At 49.0% G+C, this 25,238-nt stretch overlaps 1 protein-coding gene across 1 annotated transcript in view; it reads right to left on the minus strand.

Moving 5' to 3' along the window:
• LOC129326197 (maestro heat-like repeat-containing protein family member 6) overlaps positions 1–22,265 on the minus strand; it is a 49,202-nt gene extending 26,937 nt beyond the window's left edge. Inside the window, exons 1-3 of the mRNA XM_054974363.1 lie at positions 22,197–22,265; positions 21,643–21,795; positions 20,064–20,218 (exon numbers count right to left, since the gene is read on the minus strand). Of these exons, the coding sequence (XP_054830338.1) occupies positions 20,064–20,218; positions 21,643–21,795; positions 22,197–22,265 (377 nt within the window). The remainder of the gene's footprint in view (positions 1–20,063; positions 20,219–21,642; positions 21,796–22,196) is intronic.
• Between the last annotated feature and the right edge of the window lie 2,973 nt (positions 22,266–25,238).

Below are 25,238 nucleotides of genomic sequence, written 5' to 3' on the forward strand. Positions count from 1 at the left end.
CAAATCAGTTATGCTAATAAGTTGTGCTAAGAAGTTCCTCCAGCTCTTTTTCTACGAAATGACCCCTGCTCACAGCCCTCCGCTGCCTTTGGTGCATTGGACTGTCTCCCCTTCTGGAGCCTTTGCCTTGCCGAGGCTCAGTTAATTCAAACTTTTAAGCAGCGAGGGCGGCAGGGTAAAAGCTCTGGAAGGGGAAACAGTCCAGCATGACATATGCGGCGGAGGGCTGTGAGAGAATCCATCCCCTCCAGAGCTATCTCCACAGGATCTGTCTTTCAGTACTACACTTCCTGGCTAACATTGTGTCTCCTGGCACTTGATAAACACGTGCCCAGACGTCTTGTGTAGAGAGACTCTGAGAAGCGGACCATGTGGTAAGCCACTTTAGACCTCCTTGTGGAGAGCAGTGGGGTATAAATGAGGTAAATTTTAAAATCTGGAATCCCTATAATCTAACAGTAGTTTACAATCTATACCTAAAACAGCTGACAAACTACCTTCACTAACTCTAATTGTCTGCAATGCAGTATTCACAACTCTCATAGCACTTGCAGCCTTGCAGTGTTAGTATTTTCTGAGCATGAGGACAAGCCATTTGGCATACTACAGCATTATAAATAGCCACCTGGAGGGCTCAATTGAGTCATGTGGCAAGATACAAATGTAATAAATAAATAATCATACAAATAAATCCCTGCAGGCCAGTTGATGAATAGCCTGTCTCTAAGAGGCAATCTCATAATGCATTTCTTGCAAACTAGTACGGTTCTGATTTGAGATCCACAACAATCCGGTGTGGCCTGCACAGAACTCAGCTCCTTGAGCAGGTTACTATTTGAAAAACTGGATTTTTGTTGTGTTTGCAGACTTCTGCTTAAGGCACATTCTAATGGCTCTTAGGGATCTGAATAGGCTGCTTCAATATCCACAGTCTAAAACTGCACAGTTCTGCATACCTGTCTGGCCATTAAACAATACGCATAGGAACACATTAAGAGTGCAAGATAATTCACTCATGCACTGTCAAGCTGATGCAGAAGATACTGCGACCACTGAAATGTTCTTGCAGCCTAAATGGCTAATTTCCCATGGAGGGGTGCAAGACAAGTAAGCTAGTTCACTCTGGTATGGAGTACTGGTATGAAAGAGGTTGAACTGGTACTTCAAATCTGCTTTAGGTCCCCCAAGAGAGACAGTACTACTAGGATCATTTAAGTCATTTTCAATCCTCTTTCTTTGGAAGGCTTGCCATTTTCCTTCTGGGAGAGGGCAATCTCCTGTTACCAGAACTGCTCTTTATTATAATGGGGAATTAGCTGTAGCAGTCTGTAACTTAATATTAAGCGCGGATCATAACCTATGTATACGGAGGTCCCGATCCCAGACACTCTAGTGAAAAAGAGGCAGACAACAAATAAGTTCCAAACACGTGTATTTAGTGTGGTGTAAGCCTAACTTGCACAATCATACAAGGAACACACAGGATCTAGGAAATACAGAGTAGGAAATACAGAGACGTTCGCATTAGCTGGTTCCCAACGATGATAGGGGGAATACTCACTTATCCTGGAGCGAAGCAGAGACACAGCAGCGAGGGTAGTGGTCCAATGCCAGCACTGGAACCACAGACGGACAGCAAGGAAGTCTGGATAGGATGGCACGCGCCCCATGCGGTCTGAGAGGCCGGCTTAAATACCCCAAAACGTACCCTGGGGCTGGTGCTGTACTTGGTGGTTCTCACAGATTAAAACAAAGGGTCTAATGGGCTACTGAATGGCTTGGATGGGCCACTTTGGTAATCAGATTGTGATAAGTGACACCTCAGGAAGAGGGGACAAAAGAGGGAGGGGGAAATCCAAGTGGGCTGAAAGGATGTTCCAGTGGACAGGGCTTGTCCTGATGTCATCAGCTTCTGGAATGCGGAGGTTTCTTTGAGATGCATTCTCTAAGTGCTTGGGATGGTCGGCACTTAGTTCTTCTCCGGGGCGGCTCCTAAGATATGCAGAGCGGGGCGAGGTGCTCTCGCTGCGGACGTGATGTGCCCGCTTCGCCGAAATGGCTTTCCCAAAGCAGGCTTCTTCCTTGGGTCTTCTGGCTGCCTAAGAACATGGACGCCGGCTGGGCATAGCTGGGGCTGGATAGCAGGCTGCCCGGTAGCGAGGGCAAGCTCGGCGACCGGCCCGCGGGAGCCTCCAGGCGGGAACTGACCAGGGAGCGCCTAGCCAGGCTCGCTGGAGGTTTCCCCGGCAGGCGCCCGGCTGCTAGCAGCGGCTTGGGCCCATATGAGGCAGGCTTCCATGGAGGCAGGGGAAACAGCACACAAAACACAGTCCAAAGCAGGGAACAGGCACGGTCCGTGGTAGATGGCAATGCAGGCACGGGGCACGGGGCACACTTGTAACACAGTCCAAACACACACTGGGAATTCCAGATACAGGTCAGGGCAGGGCTGTGCATTTAACCAAACATGGAGTCGGTGAACCACACAGTCTATTGCAGCAGCAAGGTAATTGACACGCAGGCAGGAAACTGACACGTGTATTAACACACACACACGTGTAAAGCAATCTTTGGTGTAACAGTAAAACAGCAACGCAGGAAACTCTAGCACAGTTCATGGCAGGCTTTAAAGCAGGGGAGGGGGCCTACTTGGCAACAATTCCCCCCCTCGGAGACCCCGTGGCGTCAGGCGCGTGGGTCTCCGAACTTGACTTCAAAGGCGAGGTGGTCGGCAATGTCCGGTGGTCGAGCTTCGAGCGAAGAAGGAGTGGGAAGGGAAGGAGGGGGAGGCGTCACTCAAAAATTTAGTTTAGAGAACCACCTAACCGAATAAGTGCAATTTAGATCAGCCAATGGGCTGCAGGTCTCTGGGTTCACACCAGGGGGTGTGCTAAGTGCTACAGTCAACATAGACAGCAATTCATAGGCAGCAATGAGCAATTCATGCATATAAGCAGCAACAATTCATATTTTGCGTACATAGATCAATTCATAACTGGAGGTAACTCATTCGCAATTCACGGTGGATTAAAAGCACTAAAAACAAGGAGCAATTCATATACATGGATTAATTCATAGGCATAAGATTAAAAGCAAAGGCAATTCATGGGTCAATTCATGAATGCAGGATAAAAAGCAATTCATACAAGATAAAAGTGAAATGTGCAAGCAAGGCATAGACCAATTCATCGAGGGTGGAACAATTCATAGATGGTTAAAATCATAAATACATAGATATATATATGATTAAAAGCAATAAACCAGGAAGTTAAAACCAACTCATAGATAAAAGCAGCAATGATAAAAGCAAGTGCGAGGAAATAATTCATGAGGGTAAGCGGCGGAGGGGCTCATGGGGGCAGAAAAATAAACTCTGCAATTAAAAGACCAATTCATGCGGCCAGATTAAAACCAAATTCATAGAGTCTAAAAGCAGGAATAAAATAACCCTTAAAAGAGACTGCTCAGGAGAAGTCCCGGATAAAACCCAATTCATAAAATGATAAATAGGCTAGAATTACCTCGGCGGAGGGAGTCAGGTTAAAAAGGCAATTCCTAAGGTTAAAATCAACTTCATAGGGATAAAGTTAATAGGGGGTGATAAAAGGGTCCCAGTTCATGGGAAGATCATGGGCGCACTTGCAGTAGGTAGAGGGAGGGGCTAGTTCGGGGCTAAATTCATGGGAGTGAAATTCATAAAAGTCATGGAAAGAAACTCATAAAACAATAGAGCAACAAAGGTCACAGACGGCTCAGTCCGCAGTACAGCTGCTAGACTGGGTTGCATATATACAGGAACAAGCAAACTTAGTCCATGTGCTCCAAAACACACTTCCACCCCCCCTTGCTGTCTGCGTCAATCCGCAGAGCAGGATCGGTGAGCGGCGAGAAGGGCTTCAGGCACACAGTTCTAGTCCTCATGGAGGTGGCGCTGCTGGCGGTCGTTTGGAGACGGGCCGTGGGCTGGGAGGCAGAGAAATACGTCCCCCCCTAGTCCACAAGAGGGCCTCGGAGCGGTGTCCAGCGGCAAAGCGTCCATGGGGCTGGTTCAGGATCCGTACACATAGTAAAATACAAGCATAGTTCATACCAGCACAAGCAATAAAACAAACAAAGGCTAAAACGGGGCGCCAAGAACAACCCTTAAGGCAGAAGAAGGTCGGGGTTATAGTGATCCAAGCGGTAAGACAGCTGGAGTCGCTGGAGCTGTCGGCGGCTCCAACAGCCCAGGTAAAGCAGTGAGGCACACAACAAGACTTGAAAGGCCAAAATGACGACGATCGGGTGCAAAGCCAAATTGTAAATTCCAGTGGCAGTGGGGCTCCAGCCAAAGAGGGTTTCCCACCACGAGTACTCTCCGGTGGTCTTGATTCGTTGGACCAGGTCCAGGATCTCCTTCCCGTTGTGGGACACAACCAAAGCAGTAGTGTCCCCGTCCCTCTGGATGCTCTGGAGGGTGCGGTGGAGCTGGGGGTGGGTCAGGAGCTCATGGAGTAGCTCCAGACCGATGCCAAGGGAAATGGGCTTCACATAACGATAGATGGAGGGTGCCACCAGGATCTCTTCTTGGGTCCAGACCGGTACCGTGTAGGTGAAATCGCAGGCTGCTACCGAAGACAGGTTGCAGAAGCAGCGGTTGACTCCCGGGATCACGGGCTTGAGCTGGAACGAATTCAGGACCACAAAGTCGCAGGCCGTTCGCACGCAGGCACATCCTTTCCCAAGGTAGACCACAGCGGAGCTGTTCTCCCGGGCGACCTCGAAAGAGCACTCGTTGAGGGCGTCGACTTGCGGGGCTACACAGGGGTGATGCGGTGCAAAGGCTTGGTCCTGGCAAATGAAGCCGGTCTGGTCTCGATGCTGGCACCCTTGGAGGCTGACGAGCTGCCATCCGGTCGGGGTGAAGCGGGCCCAATGGTCAGGGTGGCGGGCGTAGAGGACTTCGGTGTCGCTGACTTGGAGTCCCAGAGGCACGACTGGATACACGTGGAATGACTCGTGCGCACTGGCCGTTAATAAAAATAATTTAAGCTCCTGGGTGGTTGGTGAGAATGAGGAATTTACGAGAGACCACCAGGATTCAAGCTCCAGTTCAATGGGTGACAATTTGGGCATAATCAATCTTTTAATTTCCAGGGGCAAATGCCCATCCATGGCTTGCCGAATTAGCCCCATGGCCACAGCCTGGTTTAATTGTTGGGCTTGCATACATGCCATGGCTATTGACACGTTGCGTTCCACAGACTGTGTTCCTTTGAGCAGCAGAGAAAAATCTCTTTCAATTTGACTCTCCCAGTTAACTAGAATGGAGCTGATCTCATGTTGCCCATTCGAAATGGAATTTAGGGACTGCACCACCGGTTTACCTAAGTCGGAGATGCTAGTCGTGACATGGGCAAACTTATTAGCGAGAGTCTCAATGTTGACCGAATCCATGATTGCTAAGCCTCCGGCTGCAGGAGCAGTCCAGTCGGCGATGCTTCGTCTGGCACGCGAGAGAGAGGGGGAGGGATCGATCCACAGTTGTAGCCATGCATTCCAACCCTTGCTACCAGCCTCCAGATAGGGAGCGCACTGCGGCAGCCTCTGGGTTACATTTAGCTCAGCTAAGTCTATGCGGATTTCTTTCAAAGACATTTGCGGGCGGACTAGAACTCTCTCTCGAATGTCAGTTTTCAAAACATGGGAGCCCACTATATGCGTGCCGCCTTGGCTTAATTGTTCATTGCTAGCAATCAAAGGGTCAATTTGGATGGTGTGGGTCTCCTGGGTCCGGATCAGCAGGGAATAATTGCCTGGTTCATGAGTCAAGTTTACAAAGAGCAGCCCAAGCCGGTGAAATTTCTCTACTAGGGGCTTGGTTTGGCATTCGGGCGTCTGCTGAACCAGTATCCAATCGGGTGGGCCATGTTTGGCTAGGTCTTCCTCTTTTACAATCCAGGTCAGGTTCTCCCAGCGTTCTATAGCAAAGGAGAGAACTGTGCCTGAAGGGGGCGTGACAGTGACTGATGCAGACTCAGTGGTAGTGGTGCCTAGTAGGATGGTCATTCTAAAGGGGTCTCCTGCCTTCCATACTGCGGCCGACACTAAAATAACTTCACAGTATGGTCCGAAAGCCTCAGTGACAAATGGCGAGGTTTCGAAGTTGGCAGGGGTGGTATATTTGTCTACCACCGGGACTGCGGTGGGGGCTGGCCTGATACGGGGAAGAAACATACAAGGAATCGGAGCAAGTGGTGAAACTGTATCAGTAGGTGAATAGCATACTAATTCTTGGGACATGGTTTTTACTCCCACACATAAAATAACAAGCTCTGGGGGCCGGATCCACTGCTCTTCGCAACTGCGGAAGTTAGTGCGGTCCGTGGGGGTGGTCATATTGCTCTGCTGCACAACTTTGCAGACCATCATTTCATTCCCTGCCAGGGTATTTATACATCTCCAGTGGGGGTAGGGCATTAATTTGGACGGGCGTCCCTCTGTTAGGGTGCCTGCCAGCACGAGCAAACACAGGGTAGCCAGGTGCCTCATCTCCTGGCCTTCCTTTCCTTTCTGTAGTGAAAATGTCCTGGGGAGACCTGCGGATATAAGTACAGGTTCCCTGAGTTTCTTGCAGCAAAATAAATGAAGTGAAGTAGGGAGAAAGAAAAGGGAGAGCGTTTTTCTGCCAGCACTGTATGTTAAGCGGGGTTCGAACGAGAAGTCCCAGGGGCACTAAGCGAGCCTTCCAGCTTGTTGCTCTGGGGAACTCCTGTGCGAAGGTTTCTTTCTAAAGCATGTATATTTCAGAGGGTAACGTCTTTACGTCGAGCAAGGGTCGGCTGTGCGTTAGGCGGGATTATGCAAACTCGCCCCAGGGGTCCCTGGGTGCCTAGGCTATGTGGCCTTCAGGTGCCCCTTGCTTGGCGGCGGGCTGCTCTTATCTTGCGGGCTGAGAGCTATCGGTCCGGCTCGGCCTGGCCTTGCCGCTTTAAAAGGAAGAAAAACCTAGAGAGCGGTATCCAGTAACTATAAGGGTTGCTGCAGACGGGGGCCCTCGCTTACCTTCCTAAAAATGGGCTTTCGTCATATGTTTGCAGGACTACCAATTTTTGGAGGGACTCCCTCGGGAGGCCCCGTTTTCTGGTTAAAAAAAAAAAGGTACACCGGGCGAAAAGAAAAATACACTGAGCAAGAAGCATATGGGTGTGGGGTACTTTCGGGTTGCCCTCACTTGGAAGGCCTGGCGTGGCTTCATTAAAACTTCAATATGTCTCCCCCCCCTTCTTTTCCCTTATACGGTACGGGCAAGGGAAAAGATTACATGGGGCGGGCGGCTGCTGGCGGAAAGGGCCGAAGTGGAGCCGAGGGCGCTCGGCGGCGTTTATCGAAAAGCGGCGGAGACGGCCGAGATCTGCCGGCGCCACTGTGTCTGGATTGTTCGGGGGTCATCTTGGCGCGGGGGATCCTGGCTATGTAAATGAGGCACGCTGCCCCTTGTGCGTGGCGAACGCACCTCAATAACATATTCCAGAGGGCACATATTTACAAAATACTGGCGGGTCTTTTACCTTTGCACTAAAGCGTACTGGATGGTGGCGCCGTATAGCAACTCACCATGACGAATATGAACATTAGTAAAAGAGGGATGTTGGGCTATCTGGGGGTTCTTTTCCAGGGGAGGCACGGCCCTCAAAGCCAAAGCCGACCATCATGCGAAAGCGTGGGTCTGGCAGGTGAGACCCCGAATCTACGTAGATGCGGGATCTTCACCAGCACGGCGGGTGAAATGTTTTCAAACAAAGAAATCACCTTTTTTGGTGGTTTCAACGTTGGAAGACTGCATTCACTTTTGGGCTAAAGCCTCTCCAAACACTTTCACACACAGCAAATCTCTTTTGCCTGTGCAATTTTTTTCCGAACATGCGGCTCTAAAATCCAATTAAGAATCACTTTCGGTGGTGGTCCTATTTGGCTTTGGCTGCCGTGTCCTCCCCAAGGGTCCCAACTGTGGGGCCCGCCTAATGAAGTTAAAGAATAGAACTGGAAAAACTTTCGACATTCACACCTATATCTACATATTCTACTGTTTCTTTTATACTAAGTCTACAAAGGTCTGGTCTAAGGGGACACAGGGTATCTCTGGCCCAGGGTGTAGGGAGATCTGGCGAATCACTGGGCAGAGGGGGGCTGGGCTGGCGGCGGCTCCCCCAGGGTCATACACTGGTGGGGCGGTCTGGAGCGGCTTTCCTTTCCATTCCTTTAATTGAGAGGCGTGAAAGTATTTTAGCCAAGTGCCTCCTGTCTTCCTCTGGATAGCTACCTGATAGACGGCTGGAGAAACTCTTTTCGTGATTGGGACGGGGCCTTGCCATTTGGCGGCTAGTGAGTGTGCCTTCTGTGAGAACTTTCTATATAAAACGAGCTGTCCTTCTTCCCACTGCCTTGGGTTCCTGACCCATCCTAATTTGCGGTCCATATCCTTCTGAGCTGTGCCCAACTTCTGGGCCACTTGCATGTGGACGGCGTGTATGGATGAGATGAGGTCCTGAACCCAGGCGTCATTAATTACTACAGGCTGCATATCAGAAGGGAGCTGCGTATCTAGCCAGAAGGCTTCTGGGAGCTGCATTCTTCGCCCTGTCATTACCATATGGGGTGTGAGCCCGTGGACTGCGGTGGTGCCTCTGATGGCCATTAGGATTATGGGGAGTTTTTCATCCCAGTCTCTCCCGGAGGAGCGAACCATTTTGCGGAGAGCCTCCTTGAGGGTCCGGTTGGTTCTTTCTATGGCGCCTGAAGCTTGAGGGTGGCCGGCTATGTGGAAGCGTTGCTGGATGCCTAGCGCCTTGCAAAGTTCCTGTGTGACTTCTCCGATGAAGTGTGAGCCTAAATCGGAGTCCATGACTCTCACAATGCCCCATCTTGAAAAAACATTATTAAACAGTAGTTTGGCTGTGGTGGCTGCATTGTTGCGCTTACACGGAAACGCTTCAACCCATTTGCTAAAGGGGTCTATGACAGTGAGACAGTAGCGATTGCCGCGGGGAGTGGGAGGAAGGGGACCGATAAAGTCAATCTGTATACGAGCCCAGGGTCCATCAATTCTCTGATGCTGGAGGGGAGCTCTAGGTCCAGTTGGGTCTGCATTGACCATAGCGCAGGACAGACAGTTGTCTACCCATTGCGCTACTTCGGTGCGCATGCCAGGCCACCAACCAACCTCTTTGACCCTCTCCAGAGTCAGATCCTTGCCTCGGTGTCCCTGCTCGTGGACAAACTGAATCAGGTCGGCCCTGACTTCCAGTGGCACTACCCAGTGGCGTTCACCGGCTGCATCTACTGCCCAAACTATGCCTTCTTCTTCTCGGATCAATAATCTTCCTGTCTGATCTCTTCCTGCGGCTAGGAGGTCAGCTACTTCTGGGTCAGATATCTGCAGTTGTGCTAGGTCTAGTGTTCCTGCGATTCCCTGAGCCTGGTTGCGCGCTTGTGCTCGGGTGGTGACAGGGTGGAGGGGACAATCGGTGGCTGGTTCCGGTAAGGGAGCATTTTCAGTAGCGGCTGCCTTGGCTGCGAGGTCTGCCTGGTCATTCCAATAAGCGGTCTCTGAGTTTATCTTTTGGTGTCCTTTGACATGGGTAACCTGCGTTGGGCCTGAGCGGGACTGAAGGAGCGCTGCTACTTGCTGCCACAGCTGTAGGTGGGCTACGGGTTTCCCATCACTAACTCTCCACCCCTGATTCTGCCATACCGGGAGCCAGACCGTGGCGGCTTTGGCCGTCCAATCCGAGTCTGTGTAAATGGCGAGTGGGCTTTCTGGGGGCTCAAACTCAAGCACTGCCAGAAGCGCTTGCACCTCAGCCGCTTGGCTGGAATAGGGGCGGGCTGGACCCTTCAGAGTGCATGCGTCGCTCACTCGCACAGCGCCGTAGCCTGTCCGAGGGGAGCCTCCAACGTGAAAGGAGGAGCCGTCGCAGAACCAGCATGTGAAGCCGTTCAGTCGGGCTTCCTCTAGCGGGACTCCCCAAGTGACTGGCCAAACAACCTGCGGTGGCGGGTCCAGGGGGCACTCATGCTCAGTCCCGGTTACTAACAGGCCATAGGGGGCTGGTGGCTCAGTGGCTTCCTTTTTAAACTCTACTCCGCGGTTAACCAGGGCCAGGGTCCACTGTGCTATGCGGGCGTTTGAGACTTGTCCATCTTGTATTTTGCCAGACAGAATATATTTGAGGGGCGTGTGAGTGGTTTGAACTATGGTGCGTGAGCCTCCTATGATAAATTCCCAATGGGTCAGACTCCAGACTAGAGCAAGGCAAGTCTTTTCGCATGGGCTGAACTTGGTCTCCACTGAAGTTAGATTGCGAGAGGCATAGGCTACTACTCTAGCGGCTCCCGCTTGTTGCTGGGTGAGCGTGGCTCCTATGCTCTTGTCTGCCACGGCTAGCTGAATAAAGAATGGCTGGGTAACATCTGGATGGGCTAAGGCCAGGGCTGCGGCCAGGCTGCGCTTCAGTTCGGCTAAGGCTGTCTGTTGATCCGGTCCCCACTCCCAGGGAGTGTTCTTCTTGAGGAGAGCATAAAGGGGGCGAGCTTTGTCTGCAAAGGACTCGATGAAGTCTCGGGAGAAGTTAAAAGTTCCTAGAAGGGCTCTGAGTGAGGGGACATCGGTGGGTGCAGGCAGCTTGGAAATGACCTCCATTCGCTGGGCATCCGGGGTGCGACCCTCGGGTCCCAGGGTCAGACCCAGGTACTTGACGCTGGTCTGCACCAATTGGGCCTTTTCCCTGCTTGCCTTGAACCCAGTCTCGCGGAGGAGTTCCAGGACTTCCCTGGTGATTTGGCGGGCTAGTTCTTCCGTAGGGGCGTGGACCAAAATGTCATCCACGTAGCTCAGTACGTGGGGCCTCGAGGAGGGTTGGAGGCGTTCCCACATCTGAACCACATGGGCATGACAAATACTGGGGCTGGAGTGGAATCCCTGGGGTGTCCGCTTGAATGCGTATTGCTGGCCGCGGAAGGTGAACGCGAACTTGTACCAGCAAGACTCATGCAACCGGATGGAGTGGAAAGCGTTGGCCAGGTCTATGACCGAGTAGAACCGGGACCCAGCGGCAATGGCCGTCAGGATCTCGTTGTACTTGGCCACAACCGGGGCAACTGGAGGGGTGGTGGCATTCAGGGCACGGAAGTCGACCGTCATTCTCCAGGTCACTCCATCTGCTTTTAGAACTGGCCACAATGGGGCGTTGCAGATGGACTGCATCGGGAGTATGACGTCCCACTCAAGGAGTCCTTCTATAGTCTTGGCTATCCCTGCCTCAGCTTCTGCTGGGTACTTGTACTGTCTTTGGGGAGGGGGGTCCTTTCCTTCAATCAGGACGCAGGCGCCCTTCACTATCCCACACTCGGCCTTGTCTGCCACCCACACTTCGGGAAAGTCCTGAACCCAGGGGTCTCCTGTGATGGGGGCGAGAGGCAAAGGGGCTTTAAGGGCTGCACATCGATGGACTGCGTTGACAAAGTCTGGGCCTCCTGGGATGCGCCACAGGAGTCCATTCGCTAGGTCAATGGTCAGTCCTTCGGCTCGGAAGAACGGCATGCCCAGAAGTCCATCATCTTCTCCCCGGTTTGCGCATGCCGAAATCCGGGTGGCCAGGTTCCCGACGGAGAGGGGGATATCCTGCCAGACCGGGGATTCCTGCATGCCGCCTCCAAAACCGGCGAGTTGCATGGTTGTGGGGGTCTGGATGCCCTTCGTAACTAAGGTGGGCCGGAGTATATTAAGTGAAGCTCCGGTATCTATGAGGAGGGTGGCAGGCTTCTTCTTTTCCCCGGGAGTCCCGATCCCTGCCTTTACTGTCGGTCTCCCCCATGTGTCCGGCTTTAGTTTGGCAACTATGCCCACGGAAGGAGACTGGGACTCGGGGCGACCCTATTCTGATCCTGCACCCTGGTCGGTGGAAGCGGCGCTTCCTCTAAAGGGGTTGTTGGGGCTCGGGCGTTCCCGGACCGCAGCTATCGGGGGACTCGAGAAGGGAGGGTCTGGCGGTAAAGGGGGCGCCGACGGGGGTACTGGGGGCTGCTGCTGGTCTTCCCACTCCATGATCGCCTTCATTAGAACGGACGTGGGCTTTCCATCGAATAGCTCCATGTTCGCTCCAATGTTTTTGAGATGCATCCAAAGTTCCCAGCGAAGGGAGTCCCTGGACTGGGGCGTGCTGCCACGGTCCCGGTAGCCCTCGTGGTCGCCCTGTGATGCTCCCCAAGCGTTAGACTGATCTGGAGGCGGGTAGACCTGATGGTTGTACGGGTGCGATGCTCGAGAATGGGAAGGGGCTAGGGGCGCATCTTGCGGTCGGGGCTCGTGGGGTCCCTGCTGGGAGGAGGAACCGTGACTCGGGGTGGGTGCAAAGGAAACTCCCGGGCGGTAGTCCCTTGGCCCTCTTCCCCGGTTGAAACTGCTGCTCCTTCCCCTCAGGATTCCTCCCCTTGCCTCCGAGTACGAGTTGCGTCCCTGCGGTCGGTACTGAGAGTGGGGGCCATGATTGGCGTAAGTGACTGCACTTATCGGCTTGCTCCCCTTCCTACGGGAGGCCGGGGACTTCACATGGCGGATGGCGCCGGTTTCTCGCAACAGGCCAGCAATGCTCCTGATGTGAGCTTCCAGGTCTCCCCATGAGATGCTCCCAGGTTCTACTCCTGCCAGGGCTAGGCGAGTGGTGCTGTTGAGTCCATCTATAACTGCCCTCCTGAATTCTAACTCGTCAAAGTCGGGTACATCGCTGGCATCTAAGTCCACTTCGTCTGCTAGCTCAGCGAGAAGCTGCTTCCTAGCTAAATATGCCTCTGGGTCCTCTCCGGGCTTTTGGGACTCTGCAATGTACAGGGCTTTCAAGCTTTTGGTGGGCCATAGGAATGCGCACAGTTCTTTGATGGACCCGTACTGACTGCGGGTGGCTAGCCTTCGGTTGGACACGTAGGCATTAAGGGCTGTGACTATTTCGGGGCTGGCGCAGTGGCGGGCCAGTTGGGCTACATCGGAACCACTAGCGGAGGGCTGGGAGGTGGTCACATGGGTGAACCACTGGATAGCTGTGTCTCGATTTAGGGGTCCCATGCGATCTGCTATGGCTTGGAGCTCGTCGGGCCTCCAATTGCGGGTTTCCTTAACGACCCGGTCTGTCTTTCTGCCATCCTTGTCCATGGATACTATTTCTTTAGTGGCTATTGGGTGGAGGGGCTGTGGGGCTTCCTCGGGCTGGGGCGACTGAGATGCCCAGCTATCCTTACTATCTTCTGGGAGGGCCAAGAGGGCTGAGGGGTGCACGGCGGAAATTACGGCCTGTTGCATCCCCAAGTGTCGCTTCAGGGCCTCTAGCTCCCTCTTACAAGCTGAATGATCCGCGGCTGCGGTTTTAGACTGGTTGTGGTCCGCCATGAACCGGGCGGCATGGGTGAGCTTAGTAATCTCCTCCTGTCCCTCAGTTAATGTGTGCTCAGCCATGTCGGCACGAGCGGTGGCCGCTTCAGCCTTGTGCTGAGCGTCCTGGAGGGCGGTAGTTATTCCTTGCTTTTCTAGTATGAAATTGACGCGTTCGGCACGCCACTCAACTGCTCTTCTCTCATACTCTTTTTCCTGTTCAGTTAGCTTAGTCTTGAGAGTCTGGATTTCTAGACGCAAGGCGTCCTGCTCTCGCTCTGACCTCTCCTCTAGCTCCTCCTGCGTGGTTTGTAACTTACTAATTAGGGACACGCTGTCCTGCAGGGCAGTGAAAAGTGCCCAGGCTCCATATCTGTCCTTTTTGCTCGATCTAGGTTTCTCCTTGTCACAGAAATCCTGGAAGGCGCTTCTAACTATCTGGAGCGGGTCGGGTCCCTTGAAGGAACCGGCTTCCCAAGGGCAATCTCCCTTCTTAACTAGCCACTTCTCCAGGCGGGGCACGGTGGGGTTTGCCCGGTACATTTTACTTTTTATTCAAAACTACTCAGGGGTTTTAACAACTTTTCCTCTCTATGTTCCTTTGGGAGGTTTATCCTTCCCGCCGGTTCTCAAGGATTTTTTTTTTTTTTTAACCAGGGGGTTTTAAGGTTTTACTTTTAGGTTTACAAGGGTATTTCTAAGGGTCCTACACTCAATCCTTCTCCTCCGGGGGAGAGGGGAAAATTCCTATTCCCGTTTCAAGCTTGCCTACAAGCCACGGGACCAGGAAAAGTTCACTGGCTCAGAAGGTGCTCTCAAGCTCTCTAAGCCCAAGAACCAAAACGCTCAGTGCTTCCAAGCCTCTGCTCAGAAGCCAAAGCTCAGGGGTCTCCCAAGCCAATGCTCGGAAAACCAAATCTCAGGGGTCTCCCAAGCCTATTGCTCAGAAAACCAAAAAGTGTTCCCAAGCCTCTGCTTAGAAACTGCAATTAAGGGGTCTCCCAAGCCTCTGCTCAGAAGCCAACAATGCTCTCAAGCTCTCTGCCCAAGAACTAAACTCAAAGTGTCCCCAGGCCTCGTGCTCAGAGACAAACAGTTAAACTGCCTCCAAGCTAAGACCAAAAGACTAAAGTGCTCAAGGACTGCCTCTGCACGTCCCCAAGCAAAAGTGCCCAGGAGTAAAGCTTACTGTACTCCCAAGCGAGGTGCGCTCAAGAGTTCTAACAACTCCCAAGCAAAGGTGTGCCCAAGAGTCCTACTGACTCCCAAGCGAGGTGCGCCCACGAGTCTGACTTAAAACTCGCAAGCGGAAAGGCGCCCAAGAGTCTAACTTAAAACTCTTAAGCACGATGCGGCCGGCTGCCGTGGGGCTTCAGGAACCTGGCTTTAGATTCCCAAAGCTAAACTAACTAAACAAACGAACGGACTATCGATCCCTTCACGTTTCCTCCGGAGCGGGGATTGAAGCCTAAGTGCTGGCAGGAACGGGGTTTGGACGGACTTAGGAGAGATGGGGGAGGGTGGAAAAGAGTTTTATATGTGCTGCTTCAGGAAGTATATATGCGTATATATCTAGAGCCTACTTCTGGGATCCCACCCACATAGACGCGTTTAGGCGGCCCGGAAGGTGGCCAGGAACTTCACCAGTTCAGAGGTCCTCACCCACAGTACACCGGTTATAACGGCTGGAGGGCCTCGCGGTGCACCACAAAAGGCAAGTAGTCCAAAGCTGGCTGAAGGAGGAAATGGGGAAAAGCCAACCCACAAGATAGAAATGCTCGCTAGAGCCACACACACTCACACTTTTAATTCCCTGAGCTAAATTGCGCTCTTTACACTGAGGTCTGGAAAATTTTCCTCTAAGTCAGTTCGCTGAAGACACGCGTGTCGACTCACGTGTATTCACACGAACTGGGTTATGCCCGCATTCTCCACCAGTAAACTGTTACCAGAACTGCTCTTTATTATAATGGGGAATTAGCTGTAGCAGTCTGTAACTTAATATTAAGCGCGGATCATAACCTATGTATACGGAGGTCCCGATCCCAGACACTCTAGTGAAAAAGAGGCAGACAACAAATAAGTTCCAAACACGTGTATTTAGTGTGGCGTAAGCCTAACTTGCACAATCATACAAGGAACACACAGGATCTAGGAAATACAGAGTAGGAAATACAGAGACGTTCGCATTAGCTGGTTCCCAACGATGATAGGGGGAATACTCACTTATCCTGGAGCGAAGCAGAGACACAGCAGCGAGGGTAGTGGTCCAATGCCAGCACTGGAACCACAGATGGACAGCAAGGAAGTCTGGATAGGATGGCACGCGCCCCATGCGGTCTGAGAGGCCGGCTTAAATACCCCAAAACGTACCCTGGGGCTGGTGCTGTACTTGGTGGTTCTCACAGATTAAAACAAAGGGTCTAATGGGCTACTGAATGGCTTGGATGGGCCACTTTGGTAATCAGATTGTGATAAGTGACACCTCAGGAAGAGGGGACAAAAGAGGGAGGGGGAAATCCAAGTGGGCTGAAAGGATGTTCCAGCGGACAGGGCTTGTCCTGATGTCATCAGCTTCTGGAATGCGGAGGTTTCTTTGAGATGCATTCTCTAAGTGCTTGGGATGGTCAGCACTTAGTTCTTCTCCGGGGCGGCTCCTAAGATATGCAGAGCGGGGCGAGGTGCTCTCGCTGCGGACGTGATGTGCCCGCTTCGCCGAAATGGCTTCCCAAAGCAGGCTTCTTCCTTGGGTCTTCTGGCTGCCTAAGAACATGGACGCCGGCTGGGCATAGCTGGGGCTGGATAGCAGGCTGCCCGGTAGCGAGGGCAAGCTCGGCGACCGGCCCGCGGGAGCCTCCAGGCGGGAACTGACCAGGGAGCGCCTAGCCAGGCTCGCTGGAGGTTTCCCCGGCAGGCGCCCGGCTGCTAGCAGCGGCTTGGGCCCATATGAGGCAGGCTTCCATGGAGGCAGGGGAAACAGCACACAAAACACAGTCCAAAGCAGGGAACAGGCACGGTCCGTGGTAGATGGCAATGCAGGCACGGGGCACACTTGTAACACAGTCCAAACACACACTGGGAATTCCAGATACAGGTCAGGGCAGGGCTGCCCAGAAAGAGAGTCCTTTTGTGCAGTTAACCAAACATGGAGTCGGTGAACCACACAGTCTATTGCAGCAGCAAGGTAATTGACACGCAGGCAGGAAACTGACACGTGTATTAACACACACACACGTGTAAAGCAATCTTTGGTGTAACAGTAAAACAGCAACGCAGGAAACTCTAGCACAGTTCATGGCAGGCTTTAAAGCAGGGGAGGGGGCCTACTTGGCAACACTCCTGCCCTTGATAATTTGAGAAGCAGGAGAAAAAGTGGGGTGGAGGCTAACATCTTCACCATAGAGATTACAGGAAATTCCTATAGTGTCACCCAGAAATAATGTCACATCCTCCTGAAACTCCACCCTCCTCCAGGCACCACAACAAAAAACTCTTGGCATTTGTGAGCATAGAGCTGGGAACCCTATCCTATGTTAAGTGAAGGATATGCCAAGGGGGAAGTTAGTGCAGGAAGCTTCCATTTTGTGTATTGATTTTTTAAAATTAAGTTTTGATTTTGGAAGGAACATAAACATACATCAAAATAAACAAGAATAGCATCTAGAGTTGCCAGTTCCAGGTTTGGAAATTCCTGGAGAATTTAGGAGTGCGGTGTGAAGAGGATGGGGTTGGGGCGGATGGCCTTCAGCAGGGTATAATATCATAGAGTCCATCTTCCAAAGCAGTCATTTTCTCCACAGGAACTGATCTCTGCCTGGAGATCTCCAGCCACTGCCTGGACACTGGCAACCCTAATAGCATCTCTTCTCACGTATTACAATCTCCCCTGCCCCCTTTCTAAATTCCATGTAGTTTGCTGGCAATAGTTAATTGGCCCTAAGAGAGTTGTGCAGTGGTGTGTATTTTCAAAGCTGTCTAACGAGGAGGTCATATTTTGATTGTAGTTCCTCAAAAGACATCAGGAGTCGGACATTTCAGAGGGTAAGATGTGGGCAGTTGTGATGCTGGGAACCTTCCCGCTTCCCCCTACCAGGGCTTGAGCATGGGGGCATAATGCTGTGGGTGTACATGTGAGAAAACAAAATAGCAAGAATTCTGATGGGCAGGCTAGGGCAAGAGCCAATGAGATATACGGGAACTGAGGCAGGCAGCTCCTTGGTTTTCTGGGCCCTTGGCAAATCTGCCTCCCCCCGTCCCTGCCAGCTTGGAGAGATCTTGGAAGTTTAATAAATGATACACTTAGTAAGCTCAGATTTCCCATTAACTGTTTTTCCCTTCACCTATTTCAAATTGAGGTTAAGCCAAAAAGGTGACATCTGGTACATAGAAGGATCAAACAGAAAATTGTTATCCCAGGTCCTTAATTAATTCTGTTGCAGAACTAATGATAAGCGACTCTTCCCCCCGCCCCCCGCATGTAGCTATTGCTCCCAGTGCTGCAATGCCATGCAGTGGCTGCAGCTATTTCAAAGCTAAGCCTTTTTGTTTGCATAAAAGGGGCACGGAGGTGTTAGATGTGAAAGTAAAAAATCTGTGCTGTTAGAAAGTGGAAATCTCCCTGTTTAACTGCAGCTCTGAATATGCGATACACAATAATTTATCAACCCATTAAAATTGCAGAGTATAGAGTTTATTTTACAGAAACAGGTAATTTGGATAGTTACATGCAAGCCTCTAATTAAATGAATCAAATCAGATAAATGATTCATTTTAATTGCATTAACTTTACCCCAAAGAGAAATATCTAATGCTTGCTCAGTATTTCAAATCTAGCTTAGCATGTCCATATTAGCCTGTACAATTTTGATAATTTGCTTGGGATCTCAATCCCTAAATACTTAATTTTACCTTTTGGCTGTGGTTTGAATAAGCAATTATTGCTACAAATTGAGTTTCCAAATCAAGGAACTCTGACTAATCCCTATCCCCTACTTGACCAAGTAGGCAGAGAAGAGTCCAACTCAGTGTTGTCAGTACAGGAATCTAGGCTATAAAGTATGCTGCACCTATCCAGAGGCTCTGGATCTCTATAGGTTGTTCTGAAATGCGTAAAGAATCTAATAACTACTATGGAAAAGAATTCAGGAAAGAATGTGAATTCTGGGACCAGAGATGAACCGGGAGGCAGGGGAGGGGGGAGAATGGATATTCTTGCTTCCTAACACAAATAAAGAGTGACAGAGAAGTTATCATCTCTATCAATTCACTGGAAACAAATGGCCTATAATACAAGGGAGCCAGAGCAGCTCTGCCAGATCAGACCAATGGTTCATCTTGTATGCTATCCTGTTCTCCACAGCAGTCAATCAGATGCCCCCAGAAGGCTTAAAAACAGGGAAAGTAGGCCGCAGCCTTCCCTACTGTTGCACCCCCTCAGCATTCACATTCAGAGGACTACTGCCTCTGAACATGGGATGGATTCCCACTGTGACTAAGGTCATTTCCACACACTTTGAATAATGCACTTTCAATTCACTTTCGCAATCCTTTAGAAGTGGATTTTTTGTTCCACACATGGAAAATCAGTTTCAAATGTTCACTAAAGAGTAATGAAAGTGGATTATCCAACGTGTGTGGAAGCAGCCTAAATAAGACGCCGAATCCGTTTTTAGAGCTAGCTAAACGAGTGTCTATCACCACTTCCCACTGCAGCGAATGTATTTATTTACTTCATTTATACCCCGTCTTTCTCCCCAGTAGCCATCAAAGCAGTTTACATTGTTCTCCTTTCCTCCATTTTATCCTCACAACAACCCAGTGAGACAGTTTAGGCTGAAAGTGTGAGATGTGTACAAGGTTCCGTGCAAGAGTGGGGATTTGAATACGGGGTTTACCAGATTCGCGGCCTGACACTCTAACCACTACACGCCACCTTAACTTCCATAAATGAATCACACTTTCAGTTAAAAATTCCTTCCTTTCTACTGCCTGTCAAATTCATAAGGTGTCTGTAAAATCTAGTCTTACAGGAAAGGGAGGAAAACTTCTTACCCATTTGTACATAATTGTATAAACCTGTATCATGCTTTCCCCTTAGGGCCAAGCTACACATGACGAATGACACTTGAACAGCAAGTATATTTCTCCCTGTGACACTGAGAGATCTCTGTCTTTTGGTGCTACACCTCTGAAGATGCCAGCCACAGCTGCTGGCGAAACGTCAGGAACTACAATGCCAAGACTACGGCAATACAGCCCGGAAAACCCACAACAACCATCATATTTCTCCCTGTTCACTTGCCCTCCACTCAATCCACTTGCCGTTCAAGTGTCATTCGTCATGTGTAGCTTGGCCCTCAGTCATTTTTTCCCTCTAAAAGCCTCCAGTTTCTTAGTCTTTCCTCATAAGGAATTTATTCTAAAACCCTCTTTTTCAGTACAGCAATGTAACATTAGGGCCAAGTGACAGGGGTGCATTTATCTAGCATAGTCTGGTAAAGGTATGAAGATGAAGGTACTTTGAAAATGTGGAATCAGTTACACTGTTTCCACTCTAGTCCTCCCATTTCTTCATCACAACAATCAGAAACACATTCCAGTGAAGAGACTTTTCTTCCCTGTATTCCTCTTTGGAAATATGGACAATACTTCTGTTCCTTACGTGTCACAGGGCAGCGAGAGGCTCAGAAGACTCGAGATCACTTCCTCTGTGTATGTATCAGCCAACAGGCAAATGGCATCCATGGCTGCTTTTCTAGCAATGGGATCCTGGAGAGCTTGTAAGTGGAAATAAATAATATCTATGATTTCTGGTACCTGAAAAAAAATAACACAGATAAGGCATTGTCACATATGATTCTTAAATATTTTCTGTTTACTGTTCCTTTTATAGTGTTCGGCGCTCAATAGTGTTGCCAACCACCAGGTGGGGCTTGGTGATCTCCTAGAATTACAACTAACCTCTGAACTACAGAGATCCGTTCCCCTGGAGAAAATGGCAGCTTTGGAAGGCGGAGTCTATGGCATTACACCCCACAGGAGGTCCTTTCCCTCTTCAAATCCTGCCTTGCAGGCTCCAACAACAAATCTCCAGGAATTTCATGACATGGAGTTGGCAACTTTAGTCCTCAGTGATAAATGTAACACCATTTAATATTTAGATAATATTTGGTTGTGGAACAAAAACCAACACGGGCACCGTGGCACCTGCCAACACCTTTCCTACCCCCTGCCAAGTTTTTCTAAAAGGCCAGATGGGGCTTTCTGATTGGCCATTGGAGATCCACTTGGCTGAGATTTTTAAAATGTTGCTTTAGGAGCAGCTGCCCCCACAGCATAAGGATCTTCACTGAGTGACTGAGGTAAGCTCCAAGAAAATATCTTAAAACACTATGTTCATTTTAAAAGGCATCTTGTTAAACAGAGCTTCTGCCTGAAATGTTGAAGAGTTACTTTTAGTTACGCATTACCTCATTTCCTGACATTTTTGTGTTTGGCTCTATCTCCTGTGATAGCCCTTTTGTGGTTGCACCCACTAACCAGTGTCAGAATTCCAAAGGTATCCGCAGGCTTAAAAATATTGGGGACCCCTGCTATAGCCCTTTTCAGTCATTACAACTCTGGTGCTCAAATTACACATAAAGGGAAATTATATTATTTATGGTCCTCTCAATGTGCATGGTTGCCAGTTTGTGTGAACAGGGTAATGAAAGTATTTTCCAAAGAAGACCAGGGTTGCTATGCAGATGAAGCTAGTGGCAAACCACCTCTTTAAACCTCTTGCCTTGAAAACCCCAGCAGGGCTCGTCATAAATCAGCTATGACTCGAGGACACTTTCCACCACCACCATGAAAGGCCTTATTAGCTGATGTATATATCATTTGTGCATCCCCTTGATCGGTGCACTGAATGGTCACTTATTTTAATGCTGGCAGAGCACCGTTGCACTTACATGGTTTTCTTCAAAACGTTTATTTATAGATCCCCCCTCCCCCGCCGCTGCATTTTATATATGGTAATGGACAGCGGAAAGTCATTTCATATTCTTAGACTGCTCTTTTCCTTGTGAGGTAAATAAGATAACAGACCAGAACAAAAACAGTTACTAGAACCTTTGGAAAATTCAGTAATTTTCACAACAAATACCACAGATGTCCGTAGGGTCTATACGGGGTATACAAACACAATTTCTGAGATTTGTAGGAACAAAACCCCATACTATCGTCATCTATTGAAGCACCTTGGTCCTCAGTTTATTCCTTTGTTTTTTCAAGACTGAAGTCAGCATTGCTGCAGCTGCTTCAATATTGGTTCTATCTGTATCTCTCAGACTAGCCACAGCAGTAAGTATCTGACCAGTAACTGTGGTCATTTTATCAGCCTTGTCAAATATCTGAAACAAAGAGTGAAGAGGAAGTTGTGTGTTAGACATCTATGCATTCAGTACATTTTTATTCCACTCTTCCTCTAAGGGTTTCACCTCCCCTCCATTTTACCTTACAATAACCCTGTACACCAAGTGATGCTGCGGGATTAACTATAAAGCTTACAAAGTTCTGGTGTCCCCCTCAGGTCTGCCCTGGTATTGTTTACCAGATGTGCTCTAGGAGTTCCATCCACGGTACTTAATTAAGTAATTAACTTCATGGGGCTATCTACTTACAAGTCTGCATGACCGGAACCAGTGTGATATTGTATGTCTTCAGTTCTGGTGCTTCACTAGAGTGTGGTAAGGAACATGTCACTGATGATCAGAGAGCAGGTCACAATGGATTTCATTGTGCCCCAGGTTACCATGATAACAATATTATCAAGGATGGCTAGTGTTCCAGTGCTTGCTATGGGCTTGGTTGGTGCTGTCATCTCAGGGAGCTTTATCTTCAGTGGCATGAGCTTAGAGTCCAAGTAAGGTCAAAAAGTGCTATTCCTTTTTAGTATAAAGAATAACTCGGGATGCTTGAACACTCACGAGTTCATCTCACGTCCTGTTCACCAACTGCAATCTGATTTTTCCATGATCGCATCAGCTGTTCGTTAACCCATTTATGGCTGCTTGGCACGTCGCTTCACTGTGTTCCTTCATCATGCAATACCGTGCAACTGGCTTTTCACACACAAGTGTTCTCTGACACAGCCCAGTCTATTTATAATACCCTGCCCCGTCCCTGCTGCATCAGTGTTTTGCTCAACAGACAATTCTTTAAATAGAGAATTAAATCACATGAGCCAGTCATAAAATGGTGGGGAGAAGAATGATGCATTCTGCTTCGGGTTGTTAATGGGGAGAAAGTCAGGGTAAAAATGAAGTAAACAAACTATCATAAATAAATGCTGTATTTTCATAAAATCGTTCTGGGGGTGTGCTTCAAGAAAGTTTCCGTTTCCGTTTCGGTTCCAAGAGTTTGGGAATCATCCCATTTCATTACTAATTTGTTTTGGTTCAGCCAGTCCTGGCTCGGAACTGATCAGTTTCATTTTTTCGTTTTGGTTCTTTGGGCATGCACATGCAGAAATGCACACTGTTCTTTTTAGGAGTGAGGAAACAAGGCTCTGGGGCAGCTGTTTTCACGCTTAACCAAAAACAGCATCTACCGTTAGCCCCCCTCCTAGTCTAAACTATTGATCCACTGAATTTTTCCTCAAGCACAACAACACACACAACAACAACAATGGACACTTAGAAGGCGAGTGTTGGCAGGTGAAGCAAATGTTACTGGGAATGGGTGTCCTTGCAAGCAAGTGGGGGAATTAGCGGCAAGGAAGACGGCTATGTGAGAGGCGGTAACAACGAGATCTCCATCAATAATTGATGGGATCCTATCCCAAGGATGCACACAAAGTCGGTATTCTTAATTAAAGGGTAGTTTTATTCAAGGGGCAAATTCAAACACACATACAAGATTGCTCACAAACATACAACAGGCCTAGGAAAAGCAGTGGTAAAGGTGGAATAGATTTGAGGGGTTGCAAAGCGATAATTACCTATCTGGAGAGCAGGGAAGTCTGTGAAGGACAGCTTCAAACACCAGCCTTCTCGGCCAGGGGAGCAAGAGGCTTAGGGCAAACGTCAAGGGAACAATGCTTCAAGTCCAATAAGCTTGCTGCACAATTTGAATGGAGCAAGGGTCCCTATTTCATAGGGTAAAATGTGCCCTGAGGTAGGGTAGCCCACCTAGCTGCTAGAACAAAGACTCCAACAGGCAGCCATGTTAAATGGCTATTAAAGATGGTGGAGGCCGGTCCGACTGCTTACACAAGGGGTTGTTCCCAAGTAGGAGAGGGCTGCAACAAGGGCAAAAAACAATCTTGCTTCATGCTCACTTTTTTCCCCTATAGGGCCAGTGCCTCCCTGCTACTGGAACAAGAAAAGCAAAATTATCCACGTCTGGCTTACTAACACTAATAAATCTATAATACAACCAATGTCAAGCCTCACAGTGGTATAAAGCAATTCACACAGAAGTACAAGGCTTAATATACAATTTCTTCAGTTTTAATAATTGCAAACCCTACTCACAGGCGGAAAACCATTCATACCAGTGCTAACATGGAAGTTCTATGCCATCTGTGAGGAAATTGACATTGAATAATTCTTACCTACGAAGCGGATACACGGTGCTGTGGAAACTACAATAACTGAGTGGACTTGTGTATATGGTGTTCTTAATGTATTTGCACTTTATTTTTTCTGTGCAATATATGAATATATGAATAGCACTTTAGACACCTTGCACTTTATTTATTGGCATAGAACTTCCATGTTAGCACTAGTATGAATGGTTTTCCGCCTATGAGTAGGGTTTGCAATTATTAAAACTGAAGAAATTGTATATTAAGCCTTGTACTTCTGTGTGAATTGCTTTATACCACTGTGAGGCTTGACATTGGTTGTATTATAGTGTTAGTAAGCCAGACGTGGGTAATTTTGCTTTTCTTGTGCTATTTACCACGTTTCTCTCTTTCCCTGCTACTGGAAGACACGAACCAAAATAAAACACAAAAACTTTTTAGCTGGAGAGACTCGTTTGAACTTAGTTTTCTGGATTTGGTTCAGCATTCTGGAAGCTGCTTCAATGAGCCAAAGCAGTGAATTCTGTGTGCAATTTCAGCTCATTTTTTCCCATTATGCACACCCTTAAATCCTGTCCTTCGATGTTTGACAAAATAATCCTTAGTGTCAATGGCTGCAAATCAGTTTGAATTGTCAATGTCATTGTGTGTACACAGATTTGCAAGAAACCTCTGCAAGCCGGTTTGGCAGGGCATTGTGCCAGTTTGGCATGAACTGAACAGCTCATTTCTGACTGACACGTTTGAATATGGTAAATTCAAGTGTCCAACATGTTTGTGGCAAAATTAGCAGGATCCCTAAGAATAATTAAAATAGTTTCAGGAATGTAGAATTCAACACAGATTAAACCATCTTGGCCTGTTCAGAATTGAAGAAAAAGAAGAGGATTGTATTCCCCCCTTTTAAAAAGTGTGCAATTATTGTAGATGAAGGTGAATTAATTTAAGTTAAAGATTTCTAGGATTTGGAACTATGTCAACTTCTACTTCCAGATTGGGATTTTTCCTGCACGAAGTCTTTTTGATTCATCCTAATTGATGCAAGAAACAAGCTCTCTTCTGACAGTATAAGCACTCGTGCCAGAAGCCTGCCAACCACATGTATTGGGAGAATGCACTACCCCCAATTCTCCTGGTATGTGTGGTTGCCATGTTGTCTGAAAGGGACAAAGAGTGGATATTGCATGAGTGTACACAGCCTCTGTATATGCTACACCAAAGCTCAATTTTTCAGGGTTCTGTTTTGGGAGCACTGAAGCTGAAAAC

This window comes from Eublepharis macularius, chromosome 3, assembly GCF_028583425.1.
Source record: "Eublepharis macularius isolate TG4126 chromosome 3, MPM_Emac_v1.0, whole genome shotgun sequence".
Lineage (NCBI taxonomy): Eukaryota > Metazoa > Chordata > Lepidosauria > Squamata > Eublepharidae > Eublepharis > Eublepharis macularius.